The 21,171-nt window shown below is 33.9% G+C and overlaps 1 protein-coding gene across 1 annotated transcript in view; it reads left to right on the plus strand.

Moving 5' to 3' along the window:
• The window catches only part of LOC150106645 (dachshund homolog 1-like), a 237,271-nt gene that overhangs the window by 109,494 nt on the left and 106,606 nt on the right, over window positions 1-21,171 (plus strand). Inside the window, exon 2 of the mRNA XM_090393448.1 lies at window positions 6,755-6,882. Within this exon, the coding sequence (XP_090249574.1) occupies window positions 6,755-6,882 (128 nt within the window). The remainder of the gene's footprint in view (window positions 1-6,754; window positions 6,883-21,171) is intronic.

Raw genomic sequence — 21,171 nt, forward strand, 5'->3', positions numbered from 1 at the left:
CCCTCAATAGACCGCGTTGTTCTTTCTTTTGGTCCCCTTTTAAGATAACTGCGATTCATCATGTGTTCATTTATTGTTCAAATGGATAAAAGCAGTCCACTGCAGATTATCGTTTCCCAAACGCGAAGAAGCACCTCCCATCATTTTTACACTAGATAAAATAAGGACCGGCTGTCCATCGGAAAACGAGCAAGCGTGTCAGGATGGGAATTTAAAACCATAATGTGCGAATTCAAAACACAATAAAATAAGGATTTCACGTCAATTCCTTCATTAAAGAAATTTTAATTACCTTGTATTAATTTATTTACTCCAGAACAAAGATTTAAAATGAAATTTTAGATTGGCTGGTACCAAACTTGAATACTCCTTTTTTTTTGTTAATGCAGATGCTGAACAACAGCTCACAGTTTCATTTGTTTACAAGCTAACACATATAATACCCTTGTAATGTGGCTTTCCACTAAAACACACGGATGGATGCACTGTCAAAATACCCGATGAGCTGGTTTATTTACAACTTGATTAGATTTTGCACTAGCTAACTTCTAGCATCGGGCGCATTCTGTACTATTTTAAATTCAGTCCACAGTTTTGTGTTAAATGATTTCGTCACACATTCTGTGTTATTTCCAAACTATTTAATAAATACATGTAACGATACGTGATAATTAATTAATCAGTACAAACAACCTATTTATTCCTTTAGACGTCTTTGAAAACAGTTTTTGCTCCAACTAAGTGAGTTCTAGTTGTGAGATAAAACTTATCCCTGAGATGAGTTTGTATGATTGGAAGATATTAGTTGGATCCGTTTCCATGAACTGGAGTCGAATGTTTTCTTATGATTTACAATTAGATGATAATAGCAAATCATTTTGTGAAGAAAAAGCTTGAAAAAATCGTATGTAAAAAAAAAAAGGAAAAAAAAAGAAATATACAGAGAGTGAGACAGAGAGGGAGGGAACGCTAAGAGAGAGATCAATATTCTGTACCACAATCGTTCCATTTTCCGTGAAAAATCTACAGGCAAAATTTAAAGCCGTCATCATCATTAGCATAAATCAGCTTAAATTAAAATTCTCCGCGTTCCCCCCCCCCTTCCTCCATGTAAACTTACTGTGGTAACGAACACCCTCACGTCGCTCGAGATAATTTGACTCGACAAACAAGAAACTTCTTGGGACTTGCCAACTTGGAACCTGCGCTTTTAACAACATCACTCGTCCAAGGCTGAAGACGATGTCAGATGTACAAGGCCATTATGTCAATTGACGGAGGTCACCGAACTCTCGGGATAAAATCGGTATTGTAAGGACGTTTATTAATACCTCAGACACCGAAGCTATGAAGAAAACGAACGTGGGTAATAGGAGAAAGGACAATCTCGATGTCTCATATGTAAATAACGGGAAATCTAATACTCGATGTTATACAAACTGTAGTCTTTCTATTCAGTGATAACGATGATGTTATTGAACCGTGACGTCATCTCACGAGCTTCCTACTGGCAACAGCTGTGTCGTTCGCTCTTGTTAGCTCAAAGGACATCTTTAATGTATTTTGAAGCATTGTTTATAAGGTATACATATAGCAGTGGCCAGAAATAGTGTTGCTTCAACTTTGGGGACCCCCCCCTTCCCTGCAGAATTGGATGATTTGTCCTAAAAAGTTAATGTCGTATATCTTGTACTAAATATTTCGAGCTAAACTTGCGCTTCTTTAACTAAATCTATTTCTGGATAAGTAAGTGAGACCATGGGATCCGCATTAAATTAATTCATTGTATAGAAATACTTGATTAGACAAATAAATTTAAAAAAATGTTCATTCCTCGAGGAAAATTAAACGTCATATACTCACCCCGTAGGAACGTCTGTGTAAACCAATGTATGTTGACCTCGACGCTTGCAGAATTCGGATTATGACTGCACGTTCCTCAGTTGGACAGTGTTGGACCGAATCCTGTCAAGATTGCGAAGAATAGTCTCAGACGAAATTGGAGTCTTAGACCTCTGAGTTCTCGAAACTGAAACATTATCCATCCTCAGACAAAGGTAGCAAAGTACTTCTCACAGCTCGCTCCAGTTTTTCTTTCAGCAAAACAGGCAAATCAAGAACACGCTGAACTGACAGGTAAAAACATAATTTTTTTTTTCAGCCAAAAGTTGTGTTTAGTCGGTCCCACAGGAAGATGACTTTGGTGTTCTTGCCGTTTTTTTTCACTTGATTCTCTCTTTATAGTCGTTCTTGCTGCAGTTAACACGACTATATACTTTGTATAAAAACAAAAATCTATATACGGATATTATAAAGAAACGAACATTTTCATTCTTGGTGTTCCTTCACACTTTCTGAAACTGCTCTTGTTGCGTTAATATAATTTTATATTTTAGTTAGAAAAAATTAAAATAATCCAATTCGCATTTCTTAAAGATTTCAAAGCCTTATTATTTTAAAAGTCTAACTGGCCAAACGGTTGTTCTTATAAGACACGTTGCTAAAACGGTTAGATACCTCCAATCCAACGTCCTGCAGCAAGCCATTAAGAATGTTGAATATCTGGAGATAGACTTTGGGAGAATCTTAAGAAAGTTAAGCAGCTCCTTAAATATTGAAAATAAAAATAAATATTTTTATAAAAAGATTCAAAGTGACTTGAATGACAATATAACTATTTTTAGGTAATAAGGATAAAAAACATTCCTTGATCCATCTTAGCTCCTTGGTTAAGGAAATGTATTTTTCAATTCGGCTAAAATATTGAATTAGATTCCAATCCGAAGTGTGCCATGATTTTCTTCAATATATTTTTAATAAATTATGAATACAGTATTAGAGATTTGTTTTCGTTTGTTTTCTATTGTGTTTTATCCTGCTGTTTGATATACATGATAAAAAAAATCTAAGGTTGATTTTGTATTTAGGAAGAAAAAGTCGGAAAAAAATCAATACGGTTCTTGAAAGCAGGAATATTTTTCATTCCTCCACAATTTGCATATGTGATGAGTGAGAAGGACAAATAAAGATTAAGAAATAGGAGAGAAAAAATATGGAAGGAGAACTGCCGAATAATTCAATGTTTTTTTTTTAAAAAACCTTGCTCATAATCATTTCCCTAGTATGGTAGCATATAGCTACCCCCACCAGCCGTATGGCTGAGGGAATAGAATAGAATTTTCAAGCATGATCTAAAAGTTTATTATAATAATACTAAACGTTCAGAAACATAATAAAGAGAATTTGTTGACGTAACGTACTCTTAAGAAGTGAAAATTTTCACAATTAAGATTTTAGAATTATATTTTAAAATCAAATTGTAGTTTTGACTAATATCATCATCGTGTTAGAAGTTTTTGGCTCGATTGCCTATCACGAAGCTCCTCCTTAACACAGTAGCGACAGTTTCCGTTTGTAAAGACCTAAGTTCGAATACCTATTAGGGTTTATTACGTTTATTAGGGTTGCTTCTGACTCAAGCAACCCTAATAAACGTATTTTCACCTAAAGATTAATCCATAAAGAGGAACAGGATGTGAGGAATCTTTATCGGGTCTTTCCAATCAAATGGTGAGTTACTAGTCTCGTACGAAGGTGGAGGGTTTTATCTTCCCAGAAACTGGAGTGTTTCGTTCCTGCAAACAGGCTTCGTTAACACAGATATATACAGTCAGAAATACTTTCTCCTTAGGGGATGCAGCAGAGAATGAGAGTTCTGGCTGCATTAATATATATATATATATATATATATATATATATATTGTATATATAAAAGGATGCAACACACACACACACACACACACACACATGTAAACAACTGCAAATATGATCATCCCGTCATAATCCACAGCACAAAATGGAAGGTAAGTAACATCTCTCACAAGCATTTTTTACTCATGAATTTCATTGAACTGCTGCATAGCATATTATAAAAATTTTATAACATGTTAAATTATTACATTATAAAATGCAACCATCTTTTTGTGTTCGCTTGATCAGCATTTTGTTGTGCTTAGGACTCACCTATGCTAAATTCTCAAATGTCAGTATCTGCCATCCTACTTTAAATGCATAAACAGAATCCAACTACTCCATCGATAAATACAGATGACGGAAATCCTTTCAGTTTGTCTTAATAATAACAATGTAATTACTTGATAGCAAAGCAATAATAAAATGAAACACAAGACGTTTAATAATAACATAATCTGTGCAAATATATGTTACTCTGAACTAAAATATTTGGATTAGATGCACAAAGTACTGAAATTGAATATTTCCAACTCATTGTTCAACATCATAGCTTTCTATAAATCGGATTATTTCCTAACGCTGTCAAGTAATGTGTGCAAGTCTATATTCCGTTGGAAGCATTACAAACTGCTGAATCACTTTATCCTCATAGAAACCACTAATAAAAATTATGAAATGATATACAGATCATATAAATTTACTTCTATTAGTACCAAATATTAAAATACCGAAACGTCATTTATTCATTGAATTGTTCGATGTGTAGTTCGCTATTTAATTATTTTACTGAGGATTTGTTTTTTGAATCGTCCGACTTGAATTATTTCTAAATTTACGTTTCAATTATCTGGCGAGAAATGGATTTTTCGGGGTGTCAGGTAATATACGTACCAGATGACAAAAAAAAAAAAAATGCAAGTTTTTGTAATTAAGACAACTCTGTAAAGGCAGCGTGGAGCTATCTCATCTATTTTCGGCAACCGCGAGAACACAACAGGATTATTATTAAAGAATATGACAGTGACAAAAATAATGAACAAATATTTCCTCATCATTCGCGTATCATTTTCAGCAGAAAATCAACTGTATTCATCCCATCACTTAATACGGGTGTACAGAGATACAGATGGTTGATACCGCAATATCTTGAGACGTGTAAAAGCACTACAAAACAGACGAGAAGTAATCTTACTTGGACTATTCCTCCACACCATCAGTTTAGAGGGGGGGAGAGAGAGAAAGAGAGAGAGTGTGTGTTAGGAAAGGGGAGGCGGACAAGATGGAGAGAACGTGTTATTTAGGGAAATAACGTTGTCAAATCTGTACCTCCTTTCAATCAACGCCCTCTGACTCTGCATGCGAGGGTTATTATTCACTCACTAAACACAATTTGTCGACTTGAGAAAACCGCAACGACACGTCACGGGCTGCTCGCAAGTGATATTGCTTCCACGAGGACAACACTCACCCCTGCGTAAGGCCATAAATCTTTCATGGGAGACGGAAAATTACATTTTAAAATTTGAAACTTGTTGCTTATCACGGCCAAAATCAGCGACCAGCCGCGATAATTGCCAATATTCTTGTCGCTCGCTCGAGCCGAGGGTTTTAAATTTCTTCACAACCCTCCGTTCCTTTGTCTCCTGGTTAGAATAAAAATCGATGCTTGTAACCTCGGTAGGCGCACGGCGTATCAATAGAAACAGTTTATCTACTCGATGACTTGGCCCAGAGAAATAGATATTTGACAAACGTTTACTATATTTTTCCATATTTTTCAGATGGATTTTTTACATGTATATAAGTCAGTTATAGTCTTTTCTCCTCCTCTTCTCCCTCCCCCTCTTCCCCTCGCCCTCCTCTTGGCTTGTACTGCGCATGAGTGAATATTAGACAGAGGACGAAAATGCGAACCGGTAGCAATACTTGTTTTGTCCACAACATCATGAATCATAAGACTTTCCATCGGCCATCTTTACTGTTGGCTGACGTTTTTGGGCATCTAAGTTCCGCTTCAAAAACTGCATCGCAAAATAGTTGCATGGTTGGATCTTTCAGGCCGTATATCAATCATTTTTGGCAGCTACGGAAACAGGATTTTGCAAATAGAAGTTTCAACAACCCATCTTGGTAGAGTGTTGGACTGCTGTGTAAGAAAGGAATCGCGGAAATAATATCCTGTGTCAGTGATGCTGTGAGGACATTCATAGATGAAACCCCACTGTGGTTTAATAGAAAGGGAACAATACTTCAAAAACCGGAAACATATGAGTGAAAGTTTATTCACCCAATCTCAATCCCTATCCGCTGTTTTTTTTTTTTTTTTACTTTTTTTTCTGTTTGATGTTTGTGTATATAAAAGTCCAAACTCCTTTTCGTAAGGAACATATGAAAGCGATTTATATTGTAAATAATACATCGAAACTTATCCTCTAACCTAAAGAAAAAATAAATAAATAAAAATAAACTAGAAAGAGAGATTTTCTGATACGAGGGTTATAACTCAAAGACATTTCAAAGCCTTACAGTTATAGTTTTTTTTTTCATTATTTTTTGAAGATTTATAAATAGGCTACATATTTAGAATGAACAAGAAACGTGACTAAATATTTATTGAGTATGAATATCTTTAATCTTGTAATCTTAAAATTGTAAATTTTGAATGTTCTGAATACTTTGAATTCGAATACTTACCTTGCCATTGTATAAGTTCATCTGATAAATCTGAGTATAAAAGTGGACCTCTCTTTTGAAACGTCCTAAATTTAAGAAGAGTATAGATTCAAACAAGTACTTCAGTTCTCAGATACCATTACTTGATTCTGAGTATATTTCGAGGTAGAAATGAAGTTCTCGCACAATTATTTATCTTCATGAGTCGCTGTATTCTTATGAAAATGTTTTCAATTATGTTAATGATATTACTTGTCTATAACTAACCCCCATGGGGGAATTCCATGCCATGCTCCGTACTTTGTAATTGTTCTCTCTAACCGTGTAGTTCTAGGCCTGGCAGACCTCCGAAACGAGTTTCAATGGTAGGACTAAGTAGCTCCGCAGCAGGGACGTTGTTAAAAAAGAGTCGTTTAGACAGCGATTACCATGGTTACGAAAATGGACACATTGGAGGTAAGTTAAGTTCTTTGTTATTGCCACAATTACATGTTCCAAGTATGTCCCACTTTACGAGTATGTGCCTAGTGATTCATATGAATTGCATCCAATTTATTGTCGATATTATATTATGTTTCATTGTTCATGATCTATTCTTGTTAAGTAGTCCAAGAATATGACAAAATGGATAATAACATTTGTTTGATCGTTATCTTCTTATGATAATTATGCTGGTTTAGTATTTTCCGTAAAGAACTAAAGGTATATTAACATCCATATAGCTATCTCCTATATCTACCTATTTATCTATTATGTAGAATATAAAAAATAGGTCAGAAAACTTATTTAATTTAGTATCTCTCTCTCTCTCTCATTAACGTTCTTTCAGAGAATGTTATCTACAAAATAGTGCGATTTTAACAGGTCAAACTCTTTCCCTCGAATGAAGAATTATGAAACAAATTCCTCTGAGTACCTTTCGAGCCACGACTGAAATTTAAAAATAAAATATTGCGCCAATAATAACGATGTTCTTCGATATATCCGAACGTGTATGCAGATAATTTCTTTATTATGGGGGGGGGGGGGGGAATCTCTTCACAATCCTTATAATGTCTTTATAAGGATTATAACAGTAATAAGAAAACTTTATTACTAAGTCGTCAGTGTTTTTGTTATCTTTTAAATATTGTTTATCTAGGATTATTAAAAATACTTCCCATAGAGACCTAAGAAATAATATACACCATATTGTTTCCTTTTTCCTTCTTTTTTTTTTTTTATTTATACCTGCAATTTTTCCTCAATAACGAATAAACCGACAAGTAAGAAAACTAAATGAATTATTATATAAAGTAACTTGTACAAAACTCTCAGAAGAATCTAAAAAAGAACTTGGCAAAGCGTGGTTAATAAAGAATACAAAATAGTTTCATGGGATGAAAAAATAGCTTGAAGATATATTGGCCTAAAGAGTACTCTTATATATCGGACATTAAATAAATAAACAAATTACTTTATCAAAAGTACTGAAATAAGTCTCATTATCGACGGGTGTCAGATAAGACCCACTGAATTAGGTTTCCTTTTAGGACACGAGGAAAGTTGTAAATTCGTGATATTTTGATAGAAAGAAACACACTAAGAAAAAGCATCACGTATGAATGTAGTCGATCACTAAGCATTAATTCTTCGAAAGTAATTTCATAAATACATGCTGAGCATTTTGAGTGTATTTTTTATCACGAACATTTACTGATCAGTATCGCATAATTTGCTGAGTTCACGTAGCTGAGTTGGTTTCTACGGAGCTCTATGGTTGGAAAGACCTGAGTTTGAATCCCGCTCATGACGCGAGGAACTTTTATCAGGGCTTTTCAATCAGAAGTGAGTTAGCCGGTCTCATATGGAGGTGAAGGGCTTTTTCTCTTGAAAACTCGGTTTTTTTTCATCTCTCAAAACAGCAAACCAGCCTCTTAAACACACCTATCTACAGACATAGAATACTGGACAAGGAAGGCGGCGGGAAACCACCTTGTTCTAGAAATAATTCCCTAGTGAAGTATTCCCTAGCACTCTTTTCAATAGGACTTATTATCAGGATTATGCTCTCTTAATCAGCGTAATGCATGAAAAAAAAAAAAAAAAACTTAGTGTTGAAAATTATTATTCACTGCAAACATTCTACTCGTCAATGAACGTTTATTTTCAAAAGACTGGAAAGTGTCACCTGCTGACCTCACTATTTCACAGCCAAACTTTCATCATTGCTTTCAACTCAATCCAGTTTAGCAAGTACGCTCTACATAAATTGGGCGTTATTGTCCAATGGCTTTATTGTCTGAAATACATTATTATTATTATTATTATTAGTAGTAGTAGTAGTAGTAGTAGTAGTAGTATTTACATAATTGATACACAGTCAAAACAAGATATCATTCAAACAACAATTTGACTGGTGATAGAGAACAGTTCAGATTCTACCCAAGAATCTAAGAATAGTCCGTCAGGTAGCGTCATAAAATATGGACTGTCCCAAGTAATGCTGTTTGTTGTAGATCAATGGGATCACTTCGCTGATGTTTAATTTTTGTAGATAGTTGGATAACTTCTTTGAAGTTGCACCAAGTGCATCGATAACTATTAGGATGACTTTGGTGTGTTTAAGCCATAGCCGGCCAACTTGGATTGCCCAGATCTCGATATTTAGTACTTTTTTTCCAGTTCGTTGTTGTTAATGTTGTTATCACCGAGTACTACGATATCAATAATCCAAACCTGTCGATGTTCGATAATTGTGATATCAGAAGTGGGAAAGCCATATTTTTTGCATACATGAAAATGAATTATTTTGGTCACTTGATCATGGCGATATTATAATCAGTTTGAGCTATCTTGCTGCGGGCACTGATTACATGTTCCACAGTCTCATCTTTCTGATCGCATAATCTGCATTTGCTGTTCAAAATTTTTGCTTTCATTGCATTAGTTTGTAATGCCTGTTCTTGAGCTGCTAGAATAAATCCTTCTGTTTCTTTTTTAATACAATATATCCATAATATATCCATATTGCTACAATATATCCATATTGTAGCCATTGCCACATCTTGTTCACATCAGTTTTGTCCTCAGTATCTCGAAGAAATTGGCCATGCAAGGGTTTATTTTTCCAGCGCACATATCGGTTATTTTGTTGTCCCTTTTTTAATCGGATTTGTTTCCTTTGTTTCCTATTGCTTTTAGAAGGTCTTCTTGTGTAATTGCTTGAAGCATTGGCTCAGAGCTATTGTCGATGTAACTTCTTAAACTAATTTCGTTTTCTTCCACAGTCTGTCTCACTTGCAGCAGACCCCGTTCACCTATTCTCCTCGGTAGATACAACCGGTCAACATCACTTCGTGGATGTAATGCATGATGCATAGTCATTAATTTTCTAGTTTTCTGGTCCAGCTTGTCCATGTCTTCTTTTGTCTAATGTATTATGCCAGCTGAGTATCGGATTACTGGTATAATAACCCAAAAATTCATTGCTCTAATTGTTTAATCCATTTAGTTTTGTTTTCAGAATATTTCTAACTCTTTTGATGTATTCTGATGCTGCCTGTTGTTTAACTTTCGAGTGGAGAATATCACTGGCTTCTAATATTCCTAGGTATTTATAGTGTTCGTCAGCTGTTATTATTATTATTATTATTATTATTATTATTATTATTATTATTATTATTATTATGCAGTTAGATGCTAATATATTGTAAATTAAAATGCTTAATACCACTTCTGTGAACACTAAAAAAGCTGATTTAGATTTAGTGCACTATAAGGAAAATCACGTAAAAAAATGCAGCATCACAAGTTTATTTTAAGCGTTCCACTGACGTTATTAGAAAAACACAATATGCTTTTACTTCTTTTTTTATTTTTTGTATCCATAGTTCAGCTACTTGACTGCGAGGTTAAACCTTATCTCAATCTTCCAGTCGTGTCTGCTATTTTAGCATGTGTGATCCTAATCCGGCAGGGGAGTACTATGACATCTCTATAGGCCATAAAAGCGCTGTAAACCAAACTGCTTAACTCTTCGCTGTCAATGCGCCTGTCGTCTAAGGCATTTTTTCGCTCGCCACTTAGGGAAAGGTTGTATTCACCGTCACGTAGAAGATTAGAGATCTCGCAAAAAAAGAAGGAAAAAAAAAAACACTCATTGACACAAAAGATCTGTCTGTGGAGCATAAGAAAGATTGAGCAACCAGAGGTCGCCACCGGTCACATAACTGTTCTTGAGAAGCGGGCACGAGTGATGACAACGATAACACACACATAGCACGGCGACAGGCAGATGGGAGCGATAATAAGGGAGTTATGTGAGGGGAGGAACGGCTTCAAGGACCGCTAGAGTGAAACTCACCCCTTTTCTTCAGTGTCATTGTGGTCAGAGAAATGTTAGCAGCATCTACTAGGAGGCTTCGAGCGGTTTTTACTCAGATTTTGTACTGATATTGATAGGCGGTAGATACTGTTGACCAGCTGTCATTCGTCTGCTCAGTGGCTCTAATTATTCAAATTAAAATGATGAAAATTATCACTTTAATTAATATTTATATTAATGTGTGCCTACTTTTGCTAATACATCAATAAAGTGTTAAAGAGGCAAGAGCCCGGTCCAAATTAACATTTGCAGAACCCATTACTTTTTAAAATAATCAGCTAGTGAGCTCATTCTTAAAATAATCATTTAAAATATTGTTTTTTTTTTTTACCTTTATTCATATTGAAGCGTGTAGCACATCTATATTACTTCGATGCATCAATCTCGAAATCGTTACACACTTGCATTGATGTGGAAGAGTAGGTGTGATGATATTTCCCACTTCTGAATTCAATGAACTTAAAATAATAAAAAGCAATTTCTGATTCATAAGGAAATAATAAGGACTTTATTTACATTCGTAAAGAACATTGACAGAAGCCTAATCTTTAGAAGGATGTAGAAAATAGGACATGCTTAAAATGATTCAATGTTTACCTTAAAACAACAACTTTTGCGCGTAGTTTGTAAATGAAACAAAAATTTAAAGTTTCGTGGATGAGTTAACATTTGATTTAAAAAAAGTGATGAATGAAGTTTAATCAAAACTTCATTCACGTAGTGAGGATATTTTTACCGCTTTCTTTACATGATGTAAACAGATACTGTTTTGTGTTTTATATGTTTTCGATTACACATACGAGATTGATGAAACGTAAATATTTCATTTGAGTGAAATCGCATTTTTATACTCATTAAATAAAAGGTAAATTACGAGTTCCAGCTTTGATAACTAGGGGGGAAGTATATAGTATAAAAAATTTGCGTTTTTAAAAAAAATCTACTCGGTTATTAACAAGTTTTTTTCAATGAATAAAGGAAACATTGGGAAAAGTTGCAGGGTTCATTTCTCTGAGTTACGTTGCTGTGGTTGTAACAGAATAATGCAATTTTTCTATACGTGCAAATTACTCTTAATTTCAATGCATATGCATTGGTGTTGGTATTTCTTTTTCTTTGCACGTTTAGACCCATTGAATATAGGTCTATGCCCTCTCCTCCCTTCCCATCGTGATGGGAGATTTGTGGTCATTGTCTTATATTTGTCAATTATTTGCATTTCCTCAACCAGTTTGCCAATTTTTCTAGAGAAAAAAAAATGGATTTATTAGTTTGAAAAAAAGGAAAGAAAAAAATTGGAATAGATGATCCACTGGCGTTTGCGTATTCGCTCTCCAACCAACAACAGACTGCAGGTTCGAATCCCGCTACTGCATGAATATATGTGATTGTAAGACTACCGTAAGACGGCGTAAGACTACCATCCCGCTTATTGGGGACTTGAAGTGGATTGAAAAAATTCCGTGTCTGGTGATCTCTAGAGCAGATTTCGGACTATGTAAAAATAAATAAAAATACAAAAAGAAAAAAAAAAAAAAGAAATGAAAAATATCCTTAACATGTTCACGGTACAAATGTACTATAGATTTATAAATAAACCTTTCATGGATATGATCCAAATAAAAATATTAATAAAGTCACTTTTGACTAAACAAAAATGGTTTAGTCAAAAGTGACTAAACCATTTGAAAAAAAAAAATCTCTAAAATAGCTATAATAATGATTAAAGTCAAGAGTTATATGAACCCAAGTTTGAATCAATTTAAAATTACGATAATAAAAGAAATCAACATTTTTGGACTTTTTTTTCGAATAATTCAGGTGCATTTTAAATGTTTTTATTATTAGTTGATAACAAAGCACTGTGAATTATACCAAACCCAACTCTATTTTCTGATTTTTAAAAGCGGCCTTCCACGACCTTTCTCTAATTGTGTTTCTCTGAATTTCGTCGCCTTCAATAAGTTGGCCAAGACCACATGTTTCATGGAGAGGTAGTTATAAAATGGAAAATCCAAAGTTTTGAGACTGAATATATAAATGGTGTCTAATAAGAATGAAGAAGTTAATAAATATTAAGAGCATTCGAAACACTTCACAAATATAAGATCCCAAGAATATGTCGCATTTGAAGAATTCTGTTGTTTGCGTATCCATAACGGTATGCTAATTAAGATGGGGGGGGGAAACACTGTCTGATATATTAGTACCACACGGTACTAATGCATAATGGGTAATACCTTGTTCTAGAGAGTATTAAGACCTCAGGGAAGCTTTTAGATCAGAGAAAATCTACTTGGGAGGTCTCTGCCCATAGACAGTTCCGGTTGGTGATTTGACACATACGAAAGTAGACATACTGGCAGCCCTCCCTCATTTCGTTTGCTGCCATGGGTGAGGAATAGCTATGTCAGCATTTCTATGAGTGAATGGCAGGTTGTCAAGTGGCGACAGTGATACAGGTAGAATTACAGACAGCACCTGCCAGGAATAACCGACATGTCAATTTTCCAAGCAGTTTTTTTCCTTCTTTCTCTCTTCAAGATACCGAAATCTCTAAACATGACCTCAAGTGGTGGCTTGAGAGTCACAACTCTTCCAACCTTTCTGACCAATTCTCTCTCTCTCTCTCTCTCTCTCTCTCTCTCTCTCTTTCTTTTCAAACAATACTTTTCGAAACTATCTTGTATTTGGTGTTTGAATCTTTAAAGTAGACAACATAATAAAAATCTAGAATCATTTGATGCCGCCTTCAATCAGCCTTAAGAATATTTATAAGAATTGTCATTAAGCTCTTCCGATGTATTTATATTGCAACTTATTACAAGTTACAAACAGCCTTGGTTAGCGATTGAGTCGGCCATATTGAATTGTACTTAGAATATCGTCCATCTATTCTTTGTTTATACGGTACACACACACACGATTCATACTAAATTACAATCATTAGCGATAGGCGAATGGATCAATCACGCTACAAGAAAGGCTCGTGAAAAGAGGCGATTGTTGTCTTTCTACATCCGTAAATGACAGTGAGTATAAAGCGATTGTGTTTTACTTGTCTTCTTTTTTTTGCTAGTTTAAATAAGTAATAACAAGTGTGTCTGCAGACAGCAACTTCTATGGAAGCTTGAGTACATTTATCAGAAGAGAACGACAATAGATACGATATAAATAAGATCGATAGACTCATGAAAGTATCGTTTTGCATTTACTTTCACTTCAATTGAAATGTCCCTTTCATCTTTTCTCTCTCATTCGACACTACTAATTTCCTTCGCTAATGAATAGCAAAATATGTATTTTCTTTTTGATATTTCCACCACTCCTTTCTAAGACACTTACCAATCATTTTCTTTGTCATATTTTTACCACAGCCTTTGTTTAGATCGTCCATTAAAATTTTCTGTGGTAAGATATGAAACAAATGAATCATGAAAATAATCATGATGCCTGTGCAACTGAAGCTTTTCAAATATGGAAATAAGAACGAAGCCGTTGTAGCTATGTAAGTTTTATTTCTAAAAAAATAATAATTTGTACTCTTTTTAATTCGATTCTATGAGGGTTTAGAAGCTTCAAAGTTAGCTACAATTCACCTGGTTTTTTTTTCATCTTAAACATTCTGGAGATATCTAACTTAAAAGCGTCTCATAATTTCTTGTTGTCTTGGTTATCATCACTAGTTATTTGAGTAAGTATTTTGCTTCACTTTCCAAACTTTCGCACCAGATCTGCGCTCTAAACTGAAGGTTCAGTAATATTCTCGTTCCCCCCCCTTACCCTGATAACATTTCCCCCTCCTTAATGGAATGGAGTTACCAGCAACTGGTGCTTCAGTTTCGCGCACTTCCTATTCTGCTTCTTCTATTTGAAGCCACCAGATTTATGTATGGCATTTCCAGGTAAATTCTCCCTACCTGTTTCACTTAACTGGCCTCTTCACTCTTCACAGCGAATTGTTGCCATGGGAACGCGAATGTAGGACTTGTTGATAACGCTTGAACCACGCCCGTCTTTTGAAGGGGAAGATTTTTTTTTTTTCATGTTTCTCGAATGGAAATTACAAGTCAAATAAGGTTTAAGTGCAAAATAAACAGCGAACTCTTGAGGTTCTTTCTTCACCTTTTGATGTGATTCTTTGATGCTTGTTTCTGTTTTGGAGCCAAATGTACACTTGCGTTTATCGCTTACTTTATATTACAAAGGAATGAACTTGTTCTTTTGATCCACCTCGACTTCGCCTTAATCTACAGGTGTCATTTTAGACTTGAACCTTCCAAGTTCAAGTAATAGGAAATTTTACCTGAATACTTGTTAGATTTCTTCAAAAATTGAATTCCTTTTTAAAAGATAGTATATTCGTTAATTTCTTTTTGAAAATACCCGCTTAAGTTATGATTAAAAAACAAACAAACATTAAACCAGCATTGATATTTTAATCACTTGAAATTCGCTCGTTGGCTGTAATGACTTTGGCAATATTTGCATGTAAGATGAAACTACAAAAGTTAAAATACTAAATACTAATTTTATTTCAATGAGGAGACTTGCAGCTCAGTTTCACGATAAAAAAATGAAAAGATGTTGATGTTGTATTAAAAATAAATAATAAAAATAAATAAAATAATCCTGCTCGTATTGCTTAATCAATAATGTTAAGTAATGAGAATATTCTGTTCTATTATAGCCATCACCATGCGAATCAAATCCATAGAGAGCAGTGTGATGGATTTTGATGGTAAAAGGCTTTCGATTAAATCGCAATTTTGATATTTTCATTCTGTCCTGTCATAGGATAAAATTCCAGTTCATACTTTATTTATTTACTTAATCATAAACAGAAACGTTCTTAGATCTGCAATTCTCTTCTGAGAGAGAAAGAGAGAGAGAGAAAGAGAGAGACTTTGAGAGAGAAAGAAAAGAAACCTAGTATCATTGAACTTAAATAGCTGCATGTTCCATTATTAACAAGTTTAAATAAAGTGCTGAAACATGGTTATTACTTTAGATGACCAGTAGCTATGGAAAGAGCTGGAAATTGAGATTTTGTGTAAAGATCGAAGCAAACCGCTAAGAAATAGATTATGCCATCACACTCAGTAGGCGGGGTGGGGGAGATGGTAACTCTCATGTTTCGTTTACCTCTTAAGTTTTGAGACTTTAAATTGATCTTCTTAGAGTGGTTTCATTGAATCCACTAAGCTCTCAGTTCCTTCATACTCGTAGCTCTGCCAGGATCGACAATACCCTTTGGATGGAAGGATCCGGGTTCCATTGTAGGATGTGAAAAACCCTTATAAAGATTTTTCAACTAAGGGTGAGTTAGTCGGTCTTATTCAGAGGTGGAAGGTGGTATGAAAATCCGGAAACTCCGGTTTTTCATCCCTCCTACCATCAGTTGGCGAGCGATGGAGAGGCGACTATCTTTCTCTAACTGAAAAAAAAATGCGGAAGAAATACCCGTAAAATGAATGTAAAATCACACAAAAAATGATTTAATTCTAGATTTAAGAATAAAGGAAACCTTCTGAGAGATAGACAACTTCTTGGTATAAACATTTTCCGACCGAGACATTAAAAATCTTTTTTTCTTTTTTCTAAGCTCTTTCCAGCATCAGTCAAAGTAAGGAATTAATACAATGTATGCAGCAGCGAGAGGAAACTTGTCAAAATCATTTATGCAGATATTAAAGGAAGAGACGTGATTTCGTGAACTTTTTCCTTAAGCAATGTCACAGTAAAATACTCCTGAACACATGAAAGAGAAAGGGACAAATATACAATGGCCATTTTCTAGGGGGAAAAAAAAGTTTTTTTTCTTGTATTTAGTTTTTTAATGAATTATTATTTATTTAGTTGACACTTTGTTTGAAAATGTTAATAAACGAAGCCGTGAAATTTTGATTGAACGCTAGTTACGATATTTCTTATTCTTTTCTTGAAGGGCTTTCGGATTTCTCAACATACCTTGAAAAAATAAAGTACGAAAGTTTGAAATAAATGTGAAATGCAATTCGATAATGTCATAATATTTATTTCATGACGTTAGTGAAGCATGCAATTCTTAGAATGAATTTAAAAAACCTCCAATAGAGATTTCGAATCTACTTATGATAATCAACGTAATTCAAAACAAAATCATTCATAGTATTGCCAAAGAAATGTGGATAGAAAGATAATGAATGTCCCAATATTGGATGGTGATTGCAGATCGCCTGGTATTGAATGATATTCCGGAGAAAAAGCCGAGAATCCCAGGAATAATAGGCTGGAGGATCACCACTTCTGTATATCTTATAAGTGTGATCAGTTCCAGATATTGACAGCTTAAGAACTGTTTTATGGAAGGGCTTTTTGAAACAGTCATGCTATCCGCCACTGTCAAGATATAAACAGAAAAGAAAGATTAACTACCCAGTAGGACACTCCAGTATTTGTTAAACAGATGTGCTGAATAAACTGGAGTGATGCAAATAACACTTCGCAGATCTCTCTATTAAAAACCATTATCGTTTACCTCTTCTCGTATCTGAATAGTTATCCGTGACTTCTAGGAATGGATTGAATATAGTTCCTTCTGTGACAATGGATTATACGATAGCTGAAGGATTGGCCCTTCTGAATCATCTTTCACTACGAGAGCATTGGACGTGGCAGAGAAGATATTCCGAAATTTCGGAAATATTATCGCTCCAGTTATTGTTCCATAGGTTGGCTTTTTGGTATTTCATTATCTTTTTCATTATTGATATTTGAAAACAAAGCATTTATAACGGCAGAAACTGAAAAAAAATATATTAAAGACCAACAAAATAGAATGTATTTTCGGTCAACAAGCATTGGTTATGAGATTGTTTACAACCTGTAATAGCCTCAGAATAACTCATAGTTCTACACGATTCACTGCCTCCATTGATCAGTTTCTGTCACAGAAACTGAGTGTTTCCTGTCAGCATGAGCAATTCTTCCCTACAATGATCAATTAGAACACATAGACTTTTCTATCAGCAGGACATTAGGAAGATGCTGAGAGTTAAATTTCGTAAATATGTGTAAATCTATACAAAGACTTATTGACGATGGTACTTCTATTGTAATAATTCGCATTGCACCCAAATAATTAATACTAAAATACCACACAAGCTTCTGTAAGTGTGCATTGTAGTAGTGCAAGAATATTTTAAGAGATGAAGTAATTTGGAAAATGATGCATTCACGCTTGCTCACACACCCAAATGTGTCATCAATTAAAGCGAAAGACCTCTGTCAAGTCCATGTGTTCATGATAATCGTGAATCTTATGACTGGCTCGAGAAAGATAACGAAAGTCTCTCAATAACTGTAAAGTAAACATGAACAATTCTGTTTTGTGGATTTCATTTATAAATTTCAGTTAATGAAATTTGAAGCTTATTTGATAAATAATGAGCCGAAATTGAAGATTTTTGCTAAACTTTATTTTTTATATTAAAAATCATACAATGGAGACAGAGAATTTTAATTTCTCTTGTAAGTTCATGAAAGTAAAAGAGAGTAAAAGTAAATTTTGCCATCTTCATGTTATTTTAGCTTGCTTCTTTAAGAAGCTGACATTTATGTTCAATTACACGTTAAATAAATTTTGTTCTTTTTTAGAACCGAATTTGGTTTCAGTTTCCCGTGGGTTTTGTAACTTATCTACTTATTAGCATCACTAGTCCATCTTAGCGATCAGTCTGAGTTCACAAACAGAGCTGTCTTTCCTTGGCCGCTGAGCTTGTGAATTATTGTGTATATTAGTGATATACACTACAGTACAGTAACATGAGGAAATCGGTTTTTACAAAATTATATGAAAAAAAAATTATGAAATTACATGAAACAACATTAGAGAATTAGAATGAGCAAGTATTAAGAAATTGTTATACATAATCAGTTAGATCCCTTTGCACAAAAAACTGTCGTATTGGTAAATGGTACACTAGTAGATTAAGTTGTTCAAACGTAAGCCTGAGATTCATAAAAATATATTATTATGAATCGTAGGATTATATTTGAACGGCAAATTATAAACTGAAGTTCAAAGTTAAAGATTTTTTGCCTGTGGACAGAAAATGCCAGTTTCGACACAGAAATCTCTTTCACTTCATTTGGACAAGAAGCTTTACATTATTTTTTCAATAATGAATGACGTTACTTATACAAGCGTACTGTCATGATTTTTTTTTTTGTAGCAACATATCGATTTTCTTTTCTATTGGACTATTAGTAGAGTCAAATTGTGTCGAAATTACCCAAATTTCTCTATGAGTTGATGTCTGGAAGGAAGAATGCTTTTACGAAACGCGTCAATTTCTTATGATTATCTTCAGTAATTTTTCCTTATTTTTTATCATCTCTGATTACCTCGTAAATTTACATACGTATTTAATTTCAATTATAAAATAAATCTTTATTTATTTATTTTATTTAAATTTTACAATTCACTGAGTTAAAATTTAATTTCAGCCGAAATCGTTAGTTTTGGTTATTCGCGCTTCTAATTCATAAAATAATAAAACATGGTGATTAAGATAAATTGTTATTTTCTTAACATGTTAGTTAACAATTTGTTTAATTTAGAGACCAAAAGGTTTAAATTAATCGTGGGTTCAATAGGAATGGGGCAAAGCTTTGTTTTATGTTCTTCTTTCACGAAATAATACTAAGTTATAAAGAGCTTATTTCATAACTTTTGAAATAATCTGATAACAGAATGAAATTACAATTCCTACATAATCTTCTAATCTCCTAAATTTTGAGAAACCTTATCATAAGTCACATAATCATAAGAATGTAAACTGACATGATTCACAGAATCAAGAATGTAAACTGAGAATTTATTCGTGTAATGCATTATTATGATTGTGTGAATCATAAGAATGATTATGATTCACAATCATAATTCACATTATAATCATAATCATTCTATGATTATGAACATAGTCATAAGAATGTAAACTAAGCATGATTCTCAAATCACAAGAATGTAGCAAAAACTAAGCATGAATCACAGAATCATAAGAATGTAAACTGAGCATGATTCACAGAATGAAGAATGTAAACTGAGAATTTATTCCTATAATGCATTATTATAATTGTGTGAATCATAAGAATGATTATGATTCACAATCGTAATCCACTCTTATGATTATGGACATAATCATAAGAGTGGATTATGGCATGATTCGCAGAATGAAGAATGTAAACTGAGAATTTATTCTTATAATGCATATTATAATTGTGTGAATCATAAGAATGATTATGATTCACAATCATAATCCACTCTTATGATTATGGACATAATCATAAGAATGTAAACGAAGCATGATTCTCAAATCACAAGAATGTAGCAAGAACTAAGCATGAATCACAGAATCATAATTAGGATGCCAGTCCTGTACATGATTAACAGAATTATGAAAATGCAGTTAAATGATCATTAATATTTTATAAATCATCATAACAATGCTGCCAAATGATCTTTAATATCTTATGATTATGTGAATGTAGCCAAATTAAAAGTAAAATCATAATTATGAGAGCGTAAAACTGAGCATGACTCACCTAATCAAGTGACTAATTACAGTAGACAACGGGTAGCCTATGATGCTGGGATGCTAACTAACACTAATTAAAATGCATCCTTGCTGATGGCGGACAAATTTTGGACAAGCTTCATAGTAAAAGAAATAACCACTCGCCGAACTTCGTGTGTAGAGTCGGAGAACTTAAAAAGCATCCAACTATCGCTTCGTTATAATTCATCCACTATGAAAGCAGCTGAAAATGGCAATACGATCATTAATTGAACAGTACGGATAAGAAGTGATGATGGGCCTTGCTAAAAAAAAAATAAAAATACCGTACGACAGGTTTAAGTAATGAGTACAGCAATAAATAATAATTAAAAAGTTAAATTAATATCGATTTAATGCGAAATTTCACAGTTTTGCACGCGATGTACTTCATTAAGCTGTTATTAAGCTGATGCGCATGTTTTACCTTGTTACCCACGTTATCGGATGTTGTACACTCTTTAACTAATGTTCGCAGGACGATTTCCCACAATCTGTCCAACGCGGGTTTTTCAACACAACCCTGTGTGCACTGCTATTAACATGAAGCAACGTGCGTGCTTGTAACTCGAGACAAGCGCTTCATAAAGCAAAAACATCAAATAGAAACATCTACAGTAATGCGTATGGCATGACCCTGTAGAAGGCGCGTGCCATGTTCTTCTTCCCAGCTGGGAATTATATTTTCAAGTTATTTATCCTTCAGAAATAAAATTGATAAGAAGTCTAAGGAAAATATGCATCAAAATGCTAATTGCGTATTATCCTGTTTTAAATTAT

This window comes from Typopeltis vanoorti, chromosome 5, assembly GCF_054136105.1.
Source record: "Typopeltis vanoorti isolate ZY-2024b chromosome 5, IOZ_Tvanoo_1.0, whole genome shotgun sequence".
In the NCBI taxonomy this organism is placed as follows: domain Eukaryota; kingdom Metazoa; phylum Arthropoda; class Arachnida; order Uropygi; family Thelyphonidae; genus Typopeltis; species Typopeltis vanoorti.